This window comes from Helicoverpa armigera, chromosome 12 (assembly GCF_030705265.1).
Source record: "Helicoverpa armigera isolate CAAS_96S chromosome 12, ASM3070526v1, whole genome shotgun sequence".
Classification (NCBI taxonomy): Eukaryota; Metazoa; Arthropoda; class Insecta; order Lepidoptera; family Noctuidae; genus Helicoverpa; species Helicoverpa armigera.
Genome location: NC_087131.1, coordinates 6,197,548 through 6,223,708, shown reverse-complemented (window position 1 = coordinate 6,223,708; position 26,161 = coordinate 6,197,548). Strand labels below are relative to the sequence as shown.

The 26,161-nt window shown below is 36.4% G+C and overlaps 1 protein-coding gene across 1 annotated transcript in view; it reads left to right on the top strand.

The window, feature by feature from the left end:
• Positions 1-7,195: 7,195 nt before the first annotated feature.
• LOC110374604 (uncharacterized) overlaps positions 7,196-26,161 on the top strand; it is a 143,794-nt gene continuing 124,828 nt past the window's right edge. The window contains exons 1-2 of the mRNA XM_021332383.3: positions 7,196-7,452; positions 23,824-23,988. Of these exons, the coding sequence (XP_021188058.1) occupies positions 23,943-23,988 (46 nt within the window). The 5' untranslated portion in view covers positions 7,196-7,452; positions 23,824-23,942. The remainder of the gene's footprint in view (positions 7,453-23,823; positions 23,989-26,161) is intronic.

Sequence of the window (26,161 nt, the reverse complement as noted above, 5' to 3'; positions counted from 1 at the left end):
TGCGCCAATTCCTTAACAATGCCGAGCAAGCTCGCTGCCCGGCATTTCAGGGCCTTCTGTAAGGTCCCCTTCAAGTTGGAGGACTTGGAGGCCATCTCGTAGATCTCCATCTGATCTTCCAGAGCCATGCGCTCCATTTCCTCCACTGTGTGGTCCGCGTAGAGGACACTGGAGGCGCCGTGGCTGGCCTTGGCTCTGCATCTTCGCGCCGGCTGTTCCTCCAAGTCGGCTTGTAAAACCGCCCGCTTCGCCGGCTTCTCAGCTGCGTCTGATGAGCCTTCGGAGCCGCGCTTGAGGAAGGCCCTCTTCCTCGTCTGGCGGGTTGTAACGCCGCTCGTTTCACTTATATGTGACTCCGTGTCGGACAAATCGGTCGACACGATGTCACTATCCCTCAAGAAACTGGCCGCGGATGTTGCGCGGCTGGTCTCTGATGCCGAAGCATCTCGAGATTGGCCCTGAGAAGGGCCTTTGGGTTGGCCCTGAGAAGGGCCTTTGCGGAGACAGCGCCCGGAGGCGGCCCTCACAGGACGTGGCATTGCCACCCACAATATCGAAACGCAAGACTGTTGAAGATGTTTCGACGCACAGCGTTCGTTAGCCGCCGGCCTGCCACTCCGTTACGGTGGTCAGGCGCGGCGTTGCCCAGGGGTCACTACGTGGAAGTCAACGCTGTGGGGGGACCCCCTGTACATAAAAGGCCTACGAAGGAACATGATGGGTTTTAGTCAGTGAGAGTCTGACATTCCTTCACGCTGCTAACCCACGACAGGAGGAGTTATTTGATGATTTTCCATAAAAAGGGGGTTTTACTATAGTAGATACATCTTTTTCTCCGTGGAAAATATTTATGTTATTATAATTCACAAACAATACATGTGACATGTTAAGTTACACATGTTAAAGTTTATGAAGGCATGTGTAAGATCAAACAAAATAGATTGTTGCAAAAAGTCAAGAGATTAATTACTTTACATTACAAACTCACGACATTGATTTGTAAACTTTTATTAACTTTGTATAATCCAACGAAACAAGATGGAAGGTTGAGGAGAAAAGAACAAAAATGTGTTCTTCCCATGAAAGTGACGGCAAGTGTTAAAAAGTTAGAATTTTCTAGCGAAATGGATGAACTGGTTTGACGAACTGCTTATTGTTGAATTTAGTTTTCTATTTTTTATTGATTTTTATAAAAAAAGTGAAATAAATCAGATTTACTTTATATCAAGCAAGAGGTTATGGTCCAGCACGCTTCCACATCTCGGAAGGCTGAAGGTAAGGTCATCTATTATCTGAATAAGTATTAAAAAAAAAGTAATCGTACACGAATAATATAAATCAGATTTAGTTGTAATATAGTTCTCAATAATATACTCGCGCCAAGTGATCAGAGTAGGCACTTGTATCCCCAAGTATAATTATCGTCTGTAATTTTCCGATCAAGTGTAACCCTGTGAATGTGGGGTCGTTAATTTATTTGGGGAAGAAGCCTTAGCGGCTACAATTAAATAGTTGAAAGGGTCATTACTGAAGATTAACTGGGTGCACATGTTGAGGTTCTCGAGAAAATCTTACGAACACCTTTTTTTGTTTTACATTGTTATTGGATATACTTAGGTCTACATATTATGTATATAGGTATGAATGGGGTTTAACTGTTCACGAGTTTAAGATGTTCATATTCTTGTATTGAAAATGGTTACTTTTCTTTGTTTGCTAATTTATTTTTAATGAGGAAGATTTTTGATGAGCATAATCGTATGAACTTCATGTGCCTGGAAAATAGTAACAATACTTATTGTTAAGAATTAAAGATAGAGCAGTCGCTCCTTGTATAACACTGGTACTCAGCCATATCCGATTAGACTGGAAGTCGACCCCCACCGTAGTTGGGAAAAAGGCTCGAAAGGAAGATGACGTTAAGAATTAAAGAAGTGAGAACATTTTTACAAGTAGCTTCAAGTCAGACAAAATCACACCTTAAATTAAGTTAATCGTGTGCACCCAACCCTTACCAATGAGTATCGTTTATGATGTCCACTTCCCTTCCTGTCCCGTAACTTTATTCCCCCACTCAATAGGAAGTAGGAAATACTCTCTGTTTCCTTCACTTGATTATTTACAGTCATGGACACATAATTAAAGACACTGTTGGAATCTTAAATTGCTGCCGCATTTTATCTGTATTTCTTTTTTCTGATTGCTACTGGAACTTTATTTTCTATTTTAAAATATTTAAGAGGGCATTGTGAAATATTAAAACTAAAGACTATCTTCAGTGATCCTTCGCGACAAGTTTTTTTTCGCTTTATCCGAATCTCGAGCGGTATGAACCATAACGTGGCCTGGCCATATAATTAAAGACACTCCATTTGCTCAGAGGAAGAAATGCAAATTATTAATATTATTGATGGTACTTTTCTATAACAACATTCCCTACACTGTAACTAAGCATACTAATGAGTACTGATATTTGGTTTATTTCCTTTTACCTCAATGACAGCACGACATCCCTAAGCGTGCAAGCGGTCAGTTTTGTTTTAAGTCGCTACGGGAATTTTCTTCCATGCTTCATAAAAATCTGTGTAAAATTGATCAATGTTTCATGTATGACTTATCGCCATTGTGTTTTCTGGCCGATCACCAGTTTTTTTTTTCTATTAAATTTGCGATGGGCCAAACCAAAACCGTCATAAGTTGCTCGATCAAAGAGTCCTTTTTACTACTCTTACAGTGTTTTTCAGAACTTTTCTAATTTGGAAAGAGCTAAGGACCGGTAAATTATGCTTAGCATATAACAAAATGCTATTTCTAAAATATTATAGTACTTGAATTCGCCTATTTTTAATAATATCCTTCTAAAAGATCACCACACCAAGTAGTGGAGAGAAGCCCCACACTATTACTTTTTCGCCTCCTATGTTTGAGAACTTTCTTAGTGTATTTTGGTTCCATCTCATGTTTTGGAGGCGACTAATTTCGATACATTATTTTAGAATTATTCGTATCCCTTTGTTTAATGAGAAAAAAAATATATTTTTGAGCACTTGTTAACTGCACCTTCCACATTTGATAAAATAGCCAACTACAGTATGGGCACGAGGTGCTTTTCCAAAAGTAACATCTTCCGATACCCATGCCTTACAGCTTTTCCCGTCCCGGTTGTAGTCTAAAAGTTCTGCAGACACAATTGTCGTCCTTTTAGCATCAGATGACTCCCAAAAAAACCTGTACCGAATCATGTAAATGGTTCACTATTTGCCTATAGCACCGCCTTAAAGTCTGTTTGCGGACAAGTTTTCCTTGGGGTCGGTTTTGAGTTGTTCTCAAACCATGCCTTTTTTAGTGCCATTGATAAGAAATCTTTAATAATATATTTATTACTATGTCCTTACTACAGATCAAGTGGTATGAATAAATCCGTATGTCAAAATATAATATTAAAAAGCCTAAAACATTTTACTTACCAGAATTTTTGTTCTAGTCTTATTGATAGGACTAAAATGAAAAATTTTAATGAAATAAACCTAAATTATTACCTAATTCGAGTTTTCATAAGTATTTTACTCACTTCTAAAAAAAAGTATGGCAACTATTTGTATCTTTCGTTTTTTTTTCTTAACTGGGCTTTAACTGTCTTTAATTAGCTGACCAGCCAAGTATCAGCTACAAAAGTTAGTGTTCATTTCCCATAGAGCTTTATATGTAAAGTATTAAAGAAAGAAAATATTTTTTGTCCTTAATTTAAAGAACACAATGTAATGTTTGTTTTAATAATTATTACACTACAGTTTATACCGTGCTTAAGCTCATGTCAGTACCATAACTATTTATTTCACTTCGAGTCGGGGGGTGTCTTTAATTATGTGTCCATGACTGTATATCGCTCGTATGTTATGATTAATTCTTCTAAGGGCAGTTGTGATTTGTTGGTGGACTTTTATCGAAAACGACTTTTTAGGCGAAATTGTTTTATTGAATATTATTAATTTAACATTTTATTTGTATTAAAAGCAAAGGGTAAAGGGGCGTTTTTGACAGCTAGCTGCCGACTGCAACTGCCGACCGCACTTGCAGCGACTGCATGAAATAGGTCGATGTCTGAGGGCGATTCCACCGGCCGGTATTTGCAGTCGGCATCCAGCATTCAAAACGAACCTTATCAATATCCAATATCGTATGTCGTGTTAGGAAGTAGGAAAACAAAAGTAAAGCCGCAAAAACCATACCTAATTAATAATAATACTTCTTACCGCGAGCCTCACACCTTAAATTAAGTTAATCGTGTGCACCCAACCCTTACCAATGAGTATCGTTTATGATGTCCACTTCCCTTCCTGTCCCATGATATTATTCCCCCACTCAATAGGAAGTAGGAAATACTCTCTGTTTCCTTCACTTGATCATTTATATCGCTCGTATGTTATGATTAATTCTTCCAAGGGTAGTTGTGATTTGCTGGTGGACTTTTGGCGAAAACGCCTTTTTAGGCAGAAATATTTTTGGGAACTAAATTGAACTTAACATTTTATTTGTATTAAAAAGCAGAAGGTAAATGTGCGTTTTGAAATCTAGCTGCCGACTGCACTTGCAGTGACTGCATGAAATAGATCGCTATCTGAGGGCGACTGCATCAGTCGGTAGTTGCAGTCAGCAGCTAGCATTCAAAGTGTAATAACTACGTACCTGACTAAAATCTGTACTTTCTAGATAGTTATTGAATCTAAATTTTTTGAACTTGTTGTAAAATTGTGCATCATCCCCCAATAGCCTTTTCATCAAAAGAATTAATATTTTAAATTGATAATCCGAAAGGATAATTCGGCAGTACGGTGGAAGCCTTAAAAATAAAAACCGGGATTATAATAAGCAGACGATACAGAGGGAACCCCGAGACGAGACATGGGATAGATAACTTGGGCTAAAAATAAAACAAATGCCGTAAACAAATATTTGATGCGTGTTGTTATTCAGAGTTTGGCAAGTTTGATACCTGCGTACATCAAATGTTAGTTGGCACATTACATCTACCTATAATTTAATGCAAGTGCAAGGTATATATGTCACCGGAAAATAATAAGAACCGCAAGTTTATATTTATTTTAAGTTCAATTTAGTTATAAACTTTCGTAGGATCCTAAACAAGTGATAAATCGTATTAAGTATGTAGGAAATCCACATATCCACGTAGACGCAAATACGGATTTTTATAAATCGGTAAATAGAAAGCCTGTTGCCAGTAATAAGCTTTGTTCCGAAGATTGCTAGAAATGTCAATAAAACGGCTACTATTTCTTTAAATAGCCTCAAGCTTACTAACATATTTAAAATTACGAAATAAAATCTGAAATGCCTGCACCTGCAGTCTCCCAAAACAAACTCAATTTTCCAAATCTCTTAGAAAAGATTGACTAATTAACTAAGTCACATACCTATTGGATAAAAGCTAATCGGTGTCCATATATATATATATTTCTTTATTATCCTTTTTTGTCGATAATTAATAAAACAGCTGATATAATTTAAATGGTAAAAATACCACACTTCTTGTAGACAAGACGGAAATAAAATGATTTAAACGCCAAGTTAATAATCATGATAGCAATAAAATGACGTCTATGTTAAAAAAATCTAGTTAAACACCAGTGGTTGGTATTTAAATATTCAGCATATTAGGTGTTTAGTATTCAGGTCGAGTTCAGATTACTAAATGTACTAATGGTTATCTACATAGGTATTATGTAGGTAGGTATGGCAATTATTTGAATTTAATCAGTTCAGTTAAAACCTACAGATATTTGATCTTAATTAATTCATACCACACAACCAGAATTGAATATTATTTATGTATTCAATTCTGGTTGTGTGTAAAATATGAACTTTATCAAGTTAAAACATTTGGTGCTGTTAAAAAACTAATGTCTTCATTCTAAGTCGGCATGACACACCTCGTTTAGTCAGTCTAAATATAGGTGCTTATTCTAATTTCAATTCCCAGACGGGATAAATGTAAAGTTTAATCAGGTACTTAAGTATGCGGGCAACTGCTATCATACATATGCATAAATAATGTTATGCTAATACAGAATAGTATTACAATTAATATAAATCTTTTGTGCATTCGTAACGTCTGTATGACGTACTTTGAATATTTTAAAACAATATAATACTGATAGATTGTAATGCATTCCGTGATTAACTATTTGTTTCGGTGGCATTTGGCGCTAAGCGATCTTCCGTCAATACTTACATGTTTTGATCGAATCGAAATCGATAGATTAGCCTTATAGACAAAGTGGTTTAGATTTAGAGGTCGAATTACTTTATAGTGCAGACAGAATAATGGTATTGGATAATTAGTAAGTGGTTTTTTTTCATTGATACTCTATTGACTTTAGTTATCTTACCTTAGTTACGTATTTGTTTTTAAGCCACTGAGAACCAAACAAACAAAAAAAGTTGACCAAGACTAGAACCCTGCTGAATACCTGAAAGTTAATTATATTATTTTTACATAGGTATGGGTCTTGAAAGTATATGATAAATCAACTCAGAATTTTAATTACTTTGGATTGGACATTTTCAAACAGTATTAAGTACATCTTATGTTGCTACATATGAGTAGGTAAGTCAAAGATCACTGTAAAAAAGTTTTATTCAGTTTAGTATAAGTTTAGTTTCATCTTGATGTCAATATTTATGTAGGTACTACGACTATGATGTCTTTCAACCCACCCAATTATTATCAGAGTAAATATTTGGCACTTGTTAACATCCTGGTTGATTACAGTGCTAATAAATTATATAGTGCAGGCAACGGTTTTATTGGTAGACAACATTATAATTTGTTTCGGTCGTAAAACTACTACGCATTGCTACTACTCACCTATTCACTTGTTCACGCTCTGCCGGCTTTGTAATGATACTTTTTAACTGGGTACATTTTTGAGTATCATAATAAAGTAACAGCGCCATCTTTTGACATATGATGCAAACTGTTACGCTACCAGCACGTTCAGTAACGTGAATTTTCCTCTCTAGCAATACGTTTTAGTTCCAATAGAATCTGCAGAGGTCGCTATGTAGTACCGCGTATCAAACATAGATGGCGTCGTCTTGGGTTTGCTTAGCTCCCGAAAGATCCGAGCCATCCTTCCCAAAGTTACACTTTCATGGAAAATCGGGAAAAGCCATCCCGGACACGATTCAGTCGGTTCGGGGCACTCAGCGCGCGAACTTCCCTAACCCATTCCCTTGTGGTTGACTACAAAGGGCTGAGTTTAGTGGTTGCGCCTTCACCTTTTAAATCTTGAATGGACATTGAATTAAAAATAAAATATATCTAGCTTTACTCAGGCAATTTTTTGCCGGGTTTACGCTGTGATCAAAACTTTTCAAAGTATTTTTGTAAGGAGTAAGGATTTACGTAGTAGCTGCCGGATATAATGATCGGTAAGTAATTTTTATATGTGAAGTTCTACTTATTACTATCATATATTTACCGTTTCCACATATCAACAATTTTAATAAAGAATAACTACAATGAAACATTTAATTTAGGTTCATAGGATTTAGATAATTTTAATAAGTGGGTAGTTTATACGAGCCGTAGCAATTTACAAAGAAGGGAGTGTAAGAAATAGTGTTAAATGATCCAGCTATATTAAAATCGGTCTTAATTCAATTTTCACTGAAAGATAGGATTCATCGGGTAAATAGTTTTACGGCTAAGTTTACTTCAATACCTATTTAAGAAATGGGTGAAAAGCGTAAACTGGAAGTGTTTGAAGTTCTTGAACAATGTTTGTTATAGAAGTGTTTTTAAAGTAGTTAGTTTTCTTCTAGTCTAGAAAGAAAATAATTTATCTTAGTAATTCTCTGCCTTCGTGGTGGGAAGTCCTTAATGTGAGCTAAAACTAAAGGTAAGTACAATTTCGTTTAAAATAATGAGTAAGTATCCGGAATCCAAGATTATTATCCAAAATTTAAAATTGTATTTTTCAGTATTGATGAAAGTCAATATATAACAGAAGAACACTCTGGATTTTTTATTATGTTGTGACATTCGATTATATAAATGTGGACATAAGAACAAACAGATTGTTCTCTATTGGCTAAAAAATAATTAGGTATACCAACTCCGACGTAAAACATAATATTTATCGTTTCCCCAATACGATATCGTATGTAATAATATTGCGAAGCGGACCAAATAGGTAAAAGAGATTTTCTCGATTTTATTATGTCATACGTGTGATCAAATAAAATGGAGTAATAATTTTGCCGATCGTCAAAGGTCCGTTTTAGTGTTATATTTATTGCTCGACAGTAAAGTTGAATGTCCAACTTGAAACAGCAATATATGAGCTCCATAGGGCTGTACAGGGAATCGTTCCAAATCGAGTCAAATTCGTCAGGTAATTGCGATTACAACAAAATGTAAACGGCCCCTACGGGACCCCGTTTTTCTGACTGTTTGCAAAGCCACCTCGATAAACTGAGGACATTTTGATTAAACAAAAAGGAAATATATTTCTTATTATATTTGAGTCTTATTGTATTTATTAAACAGGACATTTTCAATTACTTTAACTTGACGTGCTAACAGTATTCCCTAATTAGTTATACTAATATTATAAAGCTGAAGAGTTTGTTTGTTTGTTTGAACGCGCTAATCTCAGGAACTACTGGCCCAATTTGAACAATTCTTTCGGTGTTAGATAGCCCATTTATCGAGGAAGGCTATAGGCTAGGATTCTTGCATTTTATCCGGGTTCGTGCAGAGGTTCCCACGGGATGCGATGCGGGTGAAACCGCTGGCAGAAGCTAGTTGAGAAATATATCAGGTTTTAAGTATAAAAGAAAAATACGTTTACCACGGAAAAATCTGCCATCTCGCATTACTGTAATATGTCTACGCGGCAAAAGAAAATGCAAATTATATTATCAGTTAAAGAGGCGGTTCTGTCGTCGGGATTTAAGATTCGTTTTATTCAAATCCCACTCATGGCAATCTCTGGAGCATAAAACTGTTTGGGACGTGCCCATTGGATTATTTCTTAAAGAATAGGATTTGGGCCGTACGATATGTTCTCCGTTCTCGTCCCGATGTCGGCCGTCCCTCTGTCCTTTTACCTTTGATATCGCACACCTGTTGTTCCGAAGATGCTTTGCGATAGGTTTTTATTGCGAAAATACTTTTTGAAAAGTTTTTCAATTTCAATGGTTCTGCACTTATGTGTGTGTGATAAAGGATTTTCGCGTTCTTAGTTAGGTACTTGGTCGTGGTAGCTTGGCAGCTTTTAAATAGTTTCGTAGTTTCTTTGGAGTCGTTTCGTCGTTTTTTCATTTGTCACCTGAAACATTAAGGTTTTTCACCATCGTTTGGCATAGGACAAATATATTTTTATGCTAATCGACATTCACAAGTCCTTGTTTAATGTTCATGACTAAACTTAATGGTTCGTTAAGCCTTAAGCTGTGTAACTTTTGTATTCAAAATGTTATCTTCAACGACAGCAATTTACAAAATTAAAAACAGATTAGCACGCGAAATCACAAATCACCGCGAGCGGATAAATTAATTCCCTCACTTTGAATTGATTAGCTTAAACTTTGGGTCACGTAGAACGTTCTAGCAAACTTATCTACAGTTACAGTCAGCTATTGTTTAATATCTGACGACAGTTTGTGCCCTTTAAGTTAAAATTGGGAACTCGGCTTGATAAGTTACGTTTAACCTTTGTTTTATTGTAAGGTATCGGGGCAGCAGCCTAATCTCTACAGTACCTATCTGTTGTGCTTAATTCTATGTACCTACAGAGTAGCTATTAATTCTTCCTCTTCCTACCCTGATCCCAATTTTATTTGGGGTCATTGGCATAAAAAATCATTTCAATAAAATATATTGCATAAAATAACAAACTAATATAGAGCTTTAATTAAAGTTGATTGTAAAAACAAATGTAGATATATTTTCATGTTTTTTAGTAGCATTGGTATCTGTCGAAACCATTGAGAGTTTTCGTGGAAATGAAAATCTCGTTAGGTAATCCGTTGGCTTAATATTTATCAATCCCTTTTTGGTGTGTCGGGTATTATATTGCGAGCTGTGAGTTTTTACATTCCATTTATTTAATATACTCGTACTTTAAATTATTTTGATGTGGTTTTAATTCCTTTGCTATGGACATTCCTGTAGGGAGTTTGGATTTAATTATGAATAACGCCAAATTAAAGTTAGATTCTGGATTCTTTAATTTTCTAACCGATATAAAATAGGTAAAAGTCTTGTCTCCTAACTACATCATGGGAAATGGTTTTTACTTAATATCTATGTTCAGACATAGAACAATCATAATACACAATACACTTTACAATTATTATTAAATTCAACCTTTTCTACATCTTCCACCTCGTCTTTTATTTTCTAAATAAAAACCAGACTTTCATTCTACCTAGAAAATAATCTAATTGGTGGTGTGTTTCTATTAAAATCTAATAAAAGTTGCTAATTGCGGCGGTGGTGGGTCGACCCCCAGCTTTTTATAGCTTAGTTTCCTTTGTTTCTCGCGTAATTTGCAATTCCTTTCGCCACCGCTCCATAAATTAAGACAGTCAGTAAGTAACAACATTAACAGTTCGTTGCTGCGAAAAGATTTTATCAGCTGTATTTCCCTAGAGTTTTACAGGACTTACATTACCTAGCTATTTGTAGGGGAAGTTAGTGCAATTGAAAATACAAAACACAAATAAAGCTTTGGACTACTAAATTATGGAGGCCTCTTTGTTTTCAGGAGGTTAAAATGCTAGTGTTAGAATAGATAAAAGGCTAAAAAGTTTTTACCTATCCGTGTTTCCATTTCATACGATTAAGGTTTCGTTCTTCACTATCAAATTAAATTCGATCGCCTACAAAAACGATACGCCGCCCGTAGCAAACTGCTTTCCTTGTATTTTAACATTCAGTAACTGAAAACAGAATCCGTCTACCGACCACAAGCAATTTTATCGTGTTATTTTTTGTCCCTTTATATTGGTTTTGCCCGAAGGAATATATGTTTGGTAAGAGGTAGACTGGCGTACAATGTTTTTTTAAACTCCTTTTTAATACGGACAAACGGAATGAAGAATAGTCTCACCAACGAGATCATTAACGTTTGCTGAGTAAGTAAAGAATTACGATTTTAAATAATACTGAAATGAACATTAGTTTATATATTTTTATTACCCACTTCCACCATTCTGAGATCATCGGCAAGTTTTCCAAACATATTGATGATCAAATCATAGAATATATTCATAAATGTATCATAATTCCCTCGGATTTGTAACTTGAAGTGGTTTGTGCGGAAAATCCATGTTTAATTACGGGAAATAATAAATAATCCGTGCGTAATCCTTTGCCATTGGTAATGAACTGGGTGTATTGAATATGCATGGTGATTGAGCACCTTGATAGCAATAAACAGGCTTGGAATTAGATCTACGAGCACAAATAGGTTCTCAATTTGCTTGTAATCTGTAATTTGCGCATTAGCATAACTGCTTGAGTAGATTGCTTGTACCGCAAGGATTTTCTCACTGATCCGCGCGCTTCGCTCTAAAACAATTGACTTTAACTTCAGCACCTGCAGATTGTTAGCGAAATGTCTTCATGCACTGTGTACCTAACACAAGTTAGTCTTACTTGGCAAATACCCCTCTGTTTAATACCAGATCCGTACACTTGCTAATTAAACTTTGTATGTTAGACTTTGTGTTGGGAATGTATGAGTTCGTCAAAGTTTGCCCAACTAACACGTTACGTGTCGGTAATTACGTAGGTATTGGGTAACTGCCACAACAGTTTGTTGTCCGTCGCGAATACAATTTGTGTGACGTTACAAGTTACAGAGCTGGGCTGTGCCAGGCCAGTGGTGCGGTCAAGCGCTCCATGTTTAGTGTTCGCAGAGATTACAGAGGACATCGGGAGCTGACAGCGAAACTATCTGGAACGCGGTACTTACAATGATTGCTTTAGGGTTGTCCCAGACTATGTTGTGTTAGACAAATCTGTACTGGCGCTTGTTCTATTGCATTATACAATTATGCGTACGTACCATTCAATATACTAGCACTGTTAACCCTTGCAAAGCGTAGCGGCCTAAATGAAGTTGATTCGCACAAAGAGAATTTTAATAAAAAATATCACATTTGAACAAAAATACCAAATTGAGCTCTCAACCAAAATGGACTGAACAAAATGCAATCAGACTAAAAGCAAATTTTTCACTCGTACCACATTGATTTGAAACGAAAAACAGTTGAACATTTTTATGAGACAGATTGATAAGCGAGCTGCACTAGAATAGCATTCCTCAAACGGAATGTTCTGGAAAACGTATTGCATACGACAGCTGTCGTAGAAGACCTGGTACGGTTTTACAGTGAACTGCAATACGTTTCAAGCAATTTCATTACATGTTTCAATGGATTGGAGCTGTTGTCTTATGTCGGACTGTTATTCGACGGTGGCACTTTGTTTAACAGTCTCCTGTTTGTTCGGATTCGATTTTATGCTGCTTGTCTTGTTATTTACTGCGTGTCTAGAGGCAGTAGTGTATAATCGAGTATTTGTTTTCAAGGTAGTCTGTTCTTGTCTAGTAATCTTAAGTATGTCGATATCAGAAACGCAGTCAACCTCTTAATGGGCATCCAAAGAGCACTTCTGCGAATACTTTATTTTAAGTTTGGATGCCAGAAGCTGTCTAAAAACTCCAATCCGCAATTTCCAATAGGCAAAACCATAAGCTTAACACAAGATAAAACAATTGCCAAATAACTTCAAAGACCTGTTAAATACATTTTAGTAATAAACAAGATGTGTTTAACAATGTACCAACCAACCCTTTCATACAGAAAACCCTTTTGTTTACACGGAAAAGGGTTAAAAGATTAATTCACATTTATTTGCATAAGTATTTTGGGCACTTTATCGTACTCACATGCTTTCAAAGTAGATTAATTAAACGAGCGTTCGTCGGATAAGTAGGTACGTAAAGGTAAGTAATAAAACTTGGATGTTTCTACGCTGTCATGACCTAAAATCTATTTACGTGTTTAAGTACTATTTGCAATCGTACTTTACCTCCTAAAACGTCCTTATGAGCTCCATTTGGCTCCAAACTATCAGCGATAAAGCTGTGTTTCCAGTGTTAGCGATTGTTCGACCTCCATTTATCCTCTTGGTTATAAATTCCACTTCAATGATTTCGTTCTATATCTACGTGCTATTGTTTTAAAGCCTTGACTAAAACCTTTTATTGCTTGTGTAGACATCAAAAAGTTTATCACGTACTCGTTTCGGCAAAAATCTATAGTCTTTTGTAGTCTGATTCCCAGCTTTGTTTGCACCTGATTTAGTTTTGCAGTCGTTAGTGCATCGGTTCACCTCATCATGAACTATGTCAAGGGAAACTTGGGCATAACAAGTATAATGTTGCCTCGTGTTTTTGATACATTTTGAAGATATTAGAATAATAATATGATGAGCCTGATTACTTAACAGCATACTTACTTAAACAGACAATCTGCCAAGAATGACGAAAGCCTCAAGTCTCAAGTTTTGTTGCACAAGTTCAGTAAGTACTCCTTTCCCTCTAAAAACTATACCGATGGAAATGGCATTGTGTGAACTTCCTCTCTAGTATCAAAAATAGTTATTAAGTATGGGTTGCACTTTGTAACTACTACAATAACCAAACTGTCATAAACTACCACCAATTCCTCAAATTGGCAAATCAGCTGGGTTAAAATTTGGTTATAGTTATCTATATGGTGCAACCCACCCCTAGTAATTGCATCATCACGTCCTAAATCGCCGTCACTTGGACCTAATCTATTTCGTAAGGGAGATACTTGAATAAGAGATCTCCATTACTGTGGAGTAGTGACGCTAACACTTATTTGGACTTGAGGTACTTTAGTGCCATTCGGTGCCTCTCGCTAATTGTTTAGGGTGCGCTTGAACTTAGAACTTTAGAGAAATAAAATTATGACTTTGCAGCTTGAGTGTGTGCTAAGCAACTTTTCGGCATATTCTTGGCCTAAAGTTTTCATGATTTGTAAGATACAACATTGTCATGATTAGTGGTAATTTAACAAAAAAAAAAACGGTCAGTAGAAGTACATACCATTATATTTTTGTTATTTGGCCTTTAACCAATTACTGCTAATTTAAAATCTCATTCAAAACATTTTCATGATACCATTAGACGGATACCTTTTACCGAGATTAAAAAATCAACTCCATCCGTCGGTGCCAGCAAACAGCTTTAAAATGTAATTTCGGTACTCCAAAATTAAAAATTAATCACGCCAACTTTCTATGCGGCGCTCTCGTTAATACGTCCTTAAGTCTGTTGGCAAAAATTCAAAGTTTAATCGTACCATCAGAGGGTGACGGGGTGTGAGTAAATTCAGCCAACTAATGGGGCTGCTACTCAACCCGACCACGTTATTTATTATTCAGGGAGGCTCGCTGACCGTGGTTGCGGCAATCACTGGGGTGATCATTCAAATAGCCAGTTGCGGACCAAACAGACGTTCGTGTTCTGTCTTGGTTTTGGTCGTAAAACCAAAAGGTAGAATAGCGTAGGATTTTAAAGATTATGTACCTATATTAGGAAATGTGCTTACTCACACACATGATTATCTTATTTATTTTAAGCAAACAAACCTAAAATTATACTTTTCATATAATTCTACGTTTGTTACCTAGCCATCCTTCGTCAATCGATCTCATAAACTTTGACGCCCCGACACAAACCCAGTTGTCTCGTCTGTTAGCGCCTTGTATAAACGTTACAGCAATATCAGATTTCGTCCATTTTGTAGCACTACGTTGGGTCTATATCTGTTAGTTAAGCGACAGTTGCCTCGCAACAATAACAAATGTCCCAGTTAAAACGCAGATAAACCGGGTGCCATCCGCCAGAAGTTTGCCTCTCTCTAAAGCGAATTTTATCCTATAGGCACCTAGCATAGCTAGATAGCTGCTGCTTTATGCCCGGGTTAAAATTAACATAGAAGATAATGTTTACCAAAAAGCCAGCCGTTATTTATAAGTCCGTTTTAATTTTACAGTGGGACAGTTTAGAATTCGACTACGTTTTCGATCAAAAATTGCAATTTACGGAAAAATATTTTAGATCTATTTTTAACGTTGCTCATTCCTAAGTCAGTTTGTATGATATACCTATTGAACGAAATAACATTTTGTACATCACGTCCAAAAAAATATAGGTAGCAGAGAACTGATTCAGTGAAAGTTAACATAAATCATTTATTACATATTCAAACGACTTACTTTATATTCTTAACGAACGCTTGAATCGAATCTCAGGATTTTGACGAAATAAATCAATTTCTCGGGTACGATAAAACGGTTTATCTGGCTTTAGATCCAGAGGGACCCCATTTGTGAGGTCAAATAGGCAACCGAGCTAAGCTCGGTTTTGGTAAAACTCATTTGGAAGGTCTAATGGGATATGTAGTAATAGAAACCAATATGTTTAGGCGGTAGCTATGTAAAACGGAACATCAAAATTATGACAGTCATATTTTTAGCATAAGTTACAGTAATGAAAATTTTAATAAAGCCTGTTTATTAATTGAATTTTAGTCAAATTTTAAATGGCCGAACCTGCTCTGGATACCTTGATGGCTAGACATAATAATATCGACATTGAATGAGCTGAGTAATGTACGGTTGATGAGAAAGCTCCCAAATAGGCCGAGCTCCGTTATTCAGAATATGCAAGCCACGCACGGCGTGTAACCCGACCGACGCACGTTGCGATGTTAGACCGTTCATACTGCCTAATTGCAGGTACCAAGCACATTGGCCGATCTGCCGTAGCATTGACGTAGGATGAAATGACCGGCCACATTGCTTACTAGACTACCGTGTACCTATGATTTGTAACTATCGCACAGAATCTAACACTGATCTTGTTCCCATGGCTTTTGTTTGTAGACTATTTGGCTTCTAATTTTAAATGTTAAATTTTCGTCAAATGAAAAATGTCGTGTATGCAGCGCATCGCAAATGTTTTTAAGTTCATCGATGATAGTTTGTCTGACGCTGATATGCTGCTCGATCCCAACCATGACATAAAGATTTGGGGTATATAATAATATAGATAAGGCGTGTCCGTGTTTAGTATGGATATGCAGGTGATGCAAGCTGAATACCTATACTAAATAAATGTTCAAAGTTCTCATACGACTTGTAACTGTTTTATTGTTGTAGTGAACCAAGTTCCATTCGCAGTCTTGCACATTGGCACGTACCACAGCTTTCTGCAGCTCTTAAGATACAAAGCCAAGAGCAATAACGATATCGACAAAGCGATTTAGGTGTATGTCCTATAAATGAACTAACAAGACGGTTACAATGACACCTTTAGAGACTACAAAGTCTTGTATATATAACGCCTTTATGTTAACTTACCTATGCTGTTAAAAAAGTCTGATATGTGTAAGTGCATGAATTTGTTTAAAGAGTGAGAGAAAAGCCAGTTATAAGGATAGATAGAATCTGTTGACAGAAATGCAATAATTCTACATCAAATCAACTAACTCTCGACTCAACTGTCTCCCTTCAAATTCATAGTTATTGGACCGTAAGACGAAATCTAATTCGTCCTATTCAATAAACGAATTAAACGTAAGAACGAGAAGTTTCGGGGTGATGTCAACAAAGACTTAAACTGTAACAAACTTTGTCTTATTAGAATGGTTTAAACTTGTCTGTGTACTCGTACTTAATTTAATTGGAACCAGGAGAGCAGAAAGTGAAGAAGTAACTTTTTGTTAAAGTCACTCACGAGCCTTTGTTAGGTAAGTCGTCATTGTGGGCGAAGCAATTGTCAGTTAGTAGGTATTTAAGGATCTTTGTAACCGCGTTAGACAACCGGTATTCTTTGTAAAAGTTCTTAACGTATTGTTCTTAAATGAATGTTTGTTTTTTGTGTTAAGTATATTAATTCTTATGTACAACCTGAAGCATAAAGTTCTCTACCTGAAAGGCATTAAACCTTTAACTATTTCATAATGACCATAAATTCTAACATATTAACAAACTCATCGAGAGAGCTACCCTTCTTATGAAGGTCTAATAGTCAATAAACATAATATAAACACGTTAATTTTGTAGGGCTGTATGTACGTATCTTCACGTCTTGAGAGTTCCGTGGTACATCGATCATTGTTTATCTTATCTGAGCAGCGGTTTGGGGAGTAACACTTGTGTTGATGGCTGTATATTATGGTTTAGCATCCCAATAACATAACCTGCTTAATGGAAATTCGCTGGGGGTAATTTTGTGGGGTCTTTAAAGCCTTTATAAAGTTAGACAGTGTTTTTGCCTTTAATATTTTTCTAAGATTAGCAGAAGAGGGTACATATTTGCTAAAGAACAGCCTAATGCCGACTAGCTTGCTTTGTAAAGAACCCAGACGCGCACTTAACTTCGAGACCAACTGACCAAGTCGGGAACAGAACCATGATGTTCGCTAATTCCGAAGTTGCTTATTTCAAAGTCGTAGAAACTAATAGTTGACATTTTTATCGCAGTGAAGTATATAAAATTTGCATTTCTGATATAGATAGATAGTCTAGACCGGTACCGACCAAGTTTCATGTAATCTGTGCGATATACGGAATGTGAGATGTGCAGAACTTTGCAAGACGAAGCCAAGGGTAATAAATCAATGAAAAGCTATTTTAATATCGCTTCTTCAAGTTTCTTGTTTTAATTAAGTACACATTTCTGAACCAACAGGGACTGAAAATTATTTTAGAACTTCTATTTTGAAGATTAACATGATAAACAGTGTTATTATACAAGTAGTATTTTATCACATAACTATAGATCGTCTTTTAATTTGTTTCTAATATTGTTAAAATTAGGTTGATACGACAGAAAACTGGCAACTTGTAACACTGTTAGGATTTTATTATTTAGTTGGTTTTTATGATTTGTACCTAACTCACTCTAGTTGAAATGAATAATGAAACCATTATAAGTTATATCTTCACGAAACAAAATAATTTCTTACTTCACCGATATTTTCCTAAGGATGCAATATTTAACATACCTACGTATAATATTTGGAATGCCAGAACGATCGCAGATGGGGTGCACTCATGCAATGCAAACTGAAATACAGTTCAGTTGCTTTACAGTAGAATAAGGGTGCATACATTTATTGAATTTCCTAGAACCATACTAGCATGATAACTATAAACAGTCTTTAATGCAGTAACTACGGTTAAAGTCTGACTACCTAATATATTATGTCATCAGTATTCGTTTGAGTTCAACGAACCCATTTATCTCGAGTCATAATACCTCTAATATAATACCTACACCTACATATACGCCCATATATTGTGGTTTGCTTTGCTATAGGTATTATAGTAGGTTTCAACGTAAAATGTAGCCTTATCTTACGAATATTTCCAGGGAGTATAGCAGAAGCAAACAAGATATTTTTTTAAGGTCACGGATATTTTATTTCCCGGAACTTTTTCAGCTTTTGTACCATCAATAATAAAATCATGCGTTGCATGTACCTACTTACAATATTCAACCATCACACACCTATCACGTTGTTTAATAAGTCATCTTATGTTCATCGAAATCAAGTCGCTGTTAAGAATTTATTAAGACCCCTAACTTGGCATCCAAGCAGATGATAGATCAATAAGATTGTCTGTCGAAGTTATAGAGACGCTCGAAGTACAATAAACGCTCAAGACGATCTCAATTCGTAAAATATAAGACTGACTTACTATACAAACAAGATCATTATGGCAACACCGTGTCATAGCAAAAAAATATTTATTCTGTCCAGCCAGCATCCCTAGCGTGGTTATGAATAAAACAAGATCTTTTTCTATGTATCCTTTTTTTTTCTATTCCGGTGTACCGAATTCATATTTTTTAATTTTGGAACAGAATAGTTCCTAAACTGCCTGTCTAGAGTCTGTGTCGTGAAGATAGGGTGTATATCGATGTCTTTGGTATACACAGGAGCATTCGACAGCGTCACTGGCACGGCTTAAATGGCGGAACAATGTTCTCGAATGGTTTCGGGACGGATTTACTTCTACAAGCACCGACAAATATGAGGAATATTGATTTAAAATATTCACGCCAGTGAACGTCAATAGGATTATGATTAGGTATAGCCTTCTTACTTGTCTGTCAATATACTTTGGCTGACATTTTAGTAATACATGTACTTCCCCGTACTGTGTAAACATTTTAATTCAAAAACGTTTATTCAAATTAGGCTGATAAATCAGCTGATATACAATAGCTGGGATTCTTGCACTGCTTTCCTTTTTAGTCGTTTAGATACCGGCTCGAAAACACTGATCTTTTATAATGTGGGCACTACCATTAATCTCGACTAAAAGTTTGTAGTGTGCGGGGAACTATCAATGCAAGTCGCACTCTTGTCTTCGACGTCCCTACATCGAGCATAGCGTATTGAATCGAAAGCTGGGTGATTGGGTTTACCACTCAGCGGCGCGCTTGAGGACGAGTATCGCACGGCCAATAAGGTCTTAAATAGGATTGCACCTGCCACATTCGTACAATGCATTTTAAACGATTCCAATTCTTCGTTCTTTAAGAGAATACTTTTAAAAGTTAGAGAAATGTGAGAAGATATAATTTTTATTTTTAAACTTCGATCAAGTATTTGTCAAATCTATTTGTTAAACAAACCCATTAGCTTATCGGGTGTCCACTGCAATTGTAAATTAATTAATTGTCAGGAGCATGTTTGGACTTTATGCTTTTTATCTAGTCCACACTTTAATATGAATTAGTTTGGTGTGATGTAATCTCGATTTGAAAGATGAATTAAACTTGCAACAATGATCTCGATACTACAAAGAGCAACTCTATGGGTGTTGGTACGCTAGACCACAGCACAAAATGCTCTTTCCCCTTATTTAAATGCCAGTATTGTCTCATAAATTGGGACTTTAAATCAACAAACACGTGTGCATGATAGAGGACATTGCTAGATAAGCTTTAATAATTAATTGTTTCCTAATTTCGTACTACATTAACGTTAATTTATTTATTACACAGAACACGCTATATTGAGTTATCATAATTTAATTATTTACAAGCTTTCTATTACGTACGCAATTGACATTTGGAATACGGACCTATTGAAGTTGATCGTTAAAAATTTAAATCATTATAATCATGTCTGGAGCTCACATAAATGCACAAAAACTTAAAATTGCAGTTCAATAATACCTCGTTCTAGATCCAAAAGATAGATTTCATCCATAATAAATGGGCGTAGCAATCATGAGACAGGTCTGTTGTGCTGAATGCATCACCTGTCTGGGCTACACGTCACCATCGCTCGACGTTGGGTAAATGGTTTTAAATTGCTTTGATCGTTTTTCCGGAAGGCTAATGAATTTTCCCGCTCCAATAATTTGCATGGCTCACCAGCGACACGGGAAGGCCTCTGTAACTAATATTAAGTCGTCAATTAAAATGGCTGTGTTTATAAGAGATTGTTTGGAGCAGCTCCAAATTCGGTAATTTGGACGACAGTCCGTGGCTCCGCCATTGTTATTTTCGCACGTCGCAATGCTTTTTGTTGGCTCTTTTTGGCCTTTGAGTGAGCAATCACGGCGGAAACTAGAAAACGACTGGCGTGCCCAGTGTTGCTCAAATTGTGTTTTATTAATCGCCGTCAGGTTTGTTCTTTTCGAAAATCTTTTTCGTCGTAAAACAAAATTCATCGCTGTCGTCTCTCTGTTGCGAAAATTTGTCACTTTTCAGGGACGTTCATTCTGCCCGATTTTGGATTCGTTGAAATATCTACCCAAGTTTAAAAGGGACTAAAATCGGAGAAATACTTACGCTAATTTAAATGTCAAAGGATTTTGTCAATCTTCTTGCGGATTGTAAAACATTTTCTTGTTAACAATTTTCGGTGTTCTACTTTCTTCGTATTTTAGAACCCAGCTAGTTTTTTATTTTTTTGCGTAACTCGAAAGCTTCCTGGTTTGAAATTTGAAAGGCTGTAAATTGTGCAGAGTGTAGCAATATATTATTTGTTATCGAGCAACGCTTGTAAGTGTCAAGCGAGAGGTATGGGTAACTCAATAATGCAGATAGGCGGAGGCGTGGCAATCCGTCAATGTTCAACCGGGATTACACCTCGGAGCAGTAGCTTGCCTATCTATTTAACTGTGCGTCATAGGCATGTTATTCCACTGAGTAGAATTAACAACATTCATATATGTAATTGTCATTTTACGGTGTCAATAATATTCTTAAGGTGTAAGAAGCGCAGGTCAAAATTGTAGGTACACCACTGCATTATTTATTCAAGCGGTTTCCACCACAAGTTTGCTCTAAGAGTATATGCACATCAAGCGGAAAATCCGCAGCGAAAAGTGCTCTCTATATTCCTAGGAAAAGCCGCTCACTGCTTTAGAAAACGCCAGACAAGAGGCGAATAGATTGTGCGGTTTATTTTGATGGCATGGTTGACGTAACAGCTTCGGGGCTCGCCTAAGGGTCGCAGCAGCGAATCCTGGAAGAAAGAAATGTAGTTTTATAGGCCTTGAATATTTTAAAGGTGTTTATCTTGCAACTTTCTACCTACAAATTAAATTAATTACTTTTGATTGCTTAACTAAATGCTTGACTAAAATTATGATTTAATGATTATTTCTTAATATTTAACTCATCTTTCTAGAAACGTTATTAACATCATACACAAGACAAGCCAAGCAAAACATTTGCTGCCGAAATTCAATCTAGAAACTTGGTACATACTTGCGCAACTTTAAACTAACTATTGACTAACTCGAGCTTCGAAAGTTGCTCGAATCGAAGTTAATCTTTAGGCAATAGAAATCGTGGATCAAGTTTGCCACTTCACGTATAGCGAGGTAATCATACGGAAAAAATTGAATCCGCTTTGACAAACTGGCAAAGACAGGAAGGCAAAAAGTATAAATGTTTTGAAATACAAAAGCGACATAAGAGGTAAAATGAAGTTATGATAATATATTTTGATAAATTAATATATGTTATATAAATTATAATATACAGGGGAAAAGCTGTGAACAGTGAAACACGGTCCTACCTGCTTTTAATCATAACTATGGATGTTTTTGAAAACTTCCGTAAATGAGTTCTGAAGGTGCTGAGAGCGTTTCAGAGAGATTATTTTACCCAAGAGTCCTCCCCACTGGAACTTACTTGCTCAAGTGCTAGCTTTCAGTATTTTCTTCAAGAACTGAAGTAGCTGTATTATATTTAGCTTTTCATTTAGAACACAAAAGGAGTGGCACCTTTCGAAGAAAGAACCTTTTTTTAGTTCAACATGTAAGTGAGTGACCGTCATCGTCTGACCTTTGCCCTGCGGATAAAACGACACCTCAAAGACGCTTATACTAAGCTAACATACGGCATACAAAAATATAGCTATATTTCTTGAAGAACTTTTTATCTATATTGGCAGCCTACGACTTATCCAAGTGTAACATATCCAAATATTCAAATTATATTCCGTAAATAGGCTCAACAATCAGTTTACGAATCGTTTCAAGATTACTTTTAACAAAGGAATAAATAAAGCTCTTGATAACATTATACTTCATAGTTTCGTTTGTGCATATACATCTTTGTATGGAGTTAGAGGAACTTTGAACTGTGTAACTTTTCCTGCTCTTTGATAGGACGGATCCTTTGATGTCTGCAGATTAGATTATGGCGAAACTTGCCCTTGCTCCCTATTTGAGAGCATTGGATACTTAAAGTACATAGGTTGGAACACTATTGATCCTCGTCTCTAGGAAATTACTTTTATCCTTTTCACCATAAATTTTCGCAAAAAAAATATTGGTAGTAGATACAGGTTTCTTCGATAAGTGGTCTGAGAAATTCTTGTTTAGTCTGGTGCCAGCTAGTAGAAATATGTACCCTGTTCTACGTTATTCCCGTCCACGTTTACTGCACCACATCACGTCCTGCCAAGTGCCCCACAGTATGCATATTTTGAAGGCAAGACTATTAACACACCACTACAAACTTCTGAATAATTCAGGCAATCTTGTTTGCGTGTTTCTAATACCACATGTTTGTCGAGAAACTTAAATCAGACGTCGTTCTAGACTAGCTTACTTAGATGGCCAATACCTGTCGGGGGTGCTTTGGCAATACTTGTGCCCTCGACAAAAAGTAATTCGAGGCAACAGGTCGGGTTTTTAACCTTTAAGAGTCCGGCACTCCCCTTCACCGACCTATGGAGGTCAGTCCATGAGGATTTTCGCCCCTAACAAAAGATCATTATGAACTCTTGTTGAACATCCTTGGCAGTCGTTACGGGTAGTCAGAAGCTAGTAAGTCTGACACCAGTCTAACCAAGAGGTATTGGGTTGCCCGGGTAACTGGGTTGAGGAGGTCAGATAGGCAGTCGCTCCTTGTAAAACACTCAGCCGCACCCGGTTGGACTGGCAGTCAACCCCTACATAGTTGGGAAAAGGCTCGGAGGATGATGAGGATGAGCGAGACCGACAAGAAACTCCTCTATAGAGTATAGAGGAGTTTCTTATCGGTTCTTCTCCACTCACTGTTCCTTCACTCTTTGGAACCGCGCAAATAGCTTGACGCTTTTTAAGCACCTGTAATAGGTCTTCACGAAATAAAAACCTTTGACTTTGACGCCGTTCTAGACTAGATTACTTAGATAAGGATCATGATCATGATGTTTTTGCAGGTATTTGGCACAACCACGAGAACACAGTCGCGTTGAGCGCGAGCGGCGCCGGGCGGGGCCGATAGTATCTAGGTTCGCGCCCGCGCCGGCCGCTTCCCCCGCATCACCGCCCCGCAGCCATGGTGCGCGACAAGAAACCAACGCAGAAGACCGACTCGCAAAAATGTGAGTACTAGCTTTAAATATATACGGTACCACACACAAGATTTTGGTAGTTATTTTACATTACAGACAAGATTTTGGTAGTTATTTTACATTACAGATAAAAGCTTAACGCCATTTATACGAAATGGTCTAGAGATCTCTACATACATGGAAAATTATAAGGATGCATCTACACGGTATAACGTGCGGTTCCAGCGAATCGCGCATGTTCCAAAGCAAAATACCCACCCGCGTGCTCTTGTCACTTGCTCATGTTAACTTGCTCCAGCTACATGCACCGTGTAGATGCACTATTACAAAGCTCAAGTTAGGACATTATATTCAAGTACTAGATGGGGATACTTTTTGAATTTTATCTCAGAAAAATTGCGTCATGTACTTAATTGAAAAACAAAATTGATTTTCCTTACAAAGAACCCTACAGGACTGTATCCTGGGTTGAGTGGATGGTTTCCAAGTATTTATACTTTGTGTTACTTAATTAATTATAGTTGTGGTTTTCCTGACATTTTCCTCAAAATGAAGAAGTGATAAATTAGTATTTTCGTACCTACAGGGGTTTACCCATATTGTCTTTTAATTGTTTTATTACTGTAATTTCCCATCTTATTCGCTTAGCAATCAGAATTATTATATTATGTATAAATACGTAATTGATATTGGGATGTATACATAGGTACAGAAGCTAACTTTCAAATTTTAATGAGCTATTAATTCAATTACATTAACTTACGGTTTAACTCGCTGGATCCTACTTAGCTAAGTAGATCATAAGAGATATAGCGAACTTTATATCTCTTTATTTTGCATCTCATCTGCAAAATGAATACCTAGCTCTATTAATTCATCTTCAATGGTTTATATAAAATTATGAACATACAAAATTTTATGCTGCTTATTTGTAAAATATTTCATAATTTTTAATTAGCTCGTAAAAATGTCACATTAATTCAACCTATAAAACAAAGCGGGCCATAACATAAGCAAAAATTATGATACCTGTATTTAATAAAGTTGGCGAAATTTTATTCTTGCAGCACAGTTTATTGGGCAATATTAATAAAAAACAAATAAATATTATACGGAGGAAACAATGGAGAGAATGGGGCGTATTTGCCATAAAATTTAACGACCAATAGCCGTTGCGAATATAATTACAAAGGCTTTAAATTATGTCATACTTTCGAACTAGGTAAAGTAAAATGCTGATGCCAAAAGAGTACTGGATTAAATAATCCTATTTTTTGTACATAATTTACGCATACGCTTAAGGAGGTCAGATAGGCAGTCGTTCCTTGTAAAACACTGGTATTCAGCTCAGCTTATAATATAAGAACAATATAAGCGGGAAATAGGCTCCTGAAACTGCAATTCACAGCGAAAACCTATTTCTACCCCAAAGAAACTACAGTATTGATGCCACCATATTATATATTTACCTTTAAAATGGAAATTCATATCACATAGACATATTGTAAGCCTCACACATTATAGTGATAATAGTGAGGTGACAGTGACAGTATCTGCCTTCAGGCGTCTTTAATTACTTCCTTACCTTTCTAGGTTTCTAGGTTGACGCCTCACTATGACGTTCACGTCAAAGCTGAGAAAGGCCAACAGAGTTTTTCGCTTGAAAAGCCTCCCTTTGAGTTCTAGTCTTTAATAACACAACGATTTAGAAACAGAATCGTAAAGTAAAGCCAACTGCCCTTTGACTATTGTGAGTTGGTTTGACTGCCTCCAGCTATTTGAGTAGATGAATCGTTTAAAATAATACCCCAAGGAAATTGCTACTTATTTAAGTCTACTTCATTGTTGAGGACTAAGCTTGACTTCATTTTGTAGTGGGTAATGTTTCATTTTTATATCTGAGTAGTTTTAAAATGAGGAGCAGTTTTCAGACAATTGTTTTTGTTTTATCATCTAGGCATAGAATACGTATGTAGTTTTTACTACGCTATAGTAAATGGGGGTTATATAAACATTCATGGTCACAAAAATATCAAAAGAATTCTAAAAACAAAAATAGTGCACAAACGAGAGCACTTCAAACAGAGATCTAAGGTACCGTAACGATGCTAGTTTGAGCGAAAGATATTATCTTCTAAGCGTGGCATGTGGTATTCAGATCTCCATTCTAGATGGCTACTGTAGTTCTTGCTACATTTAAACT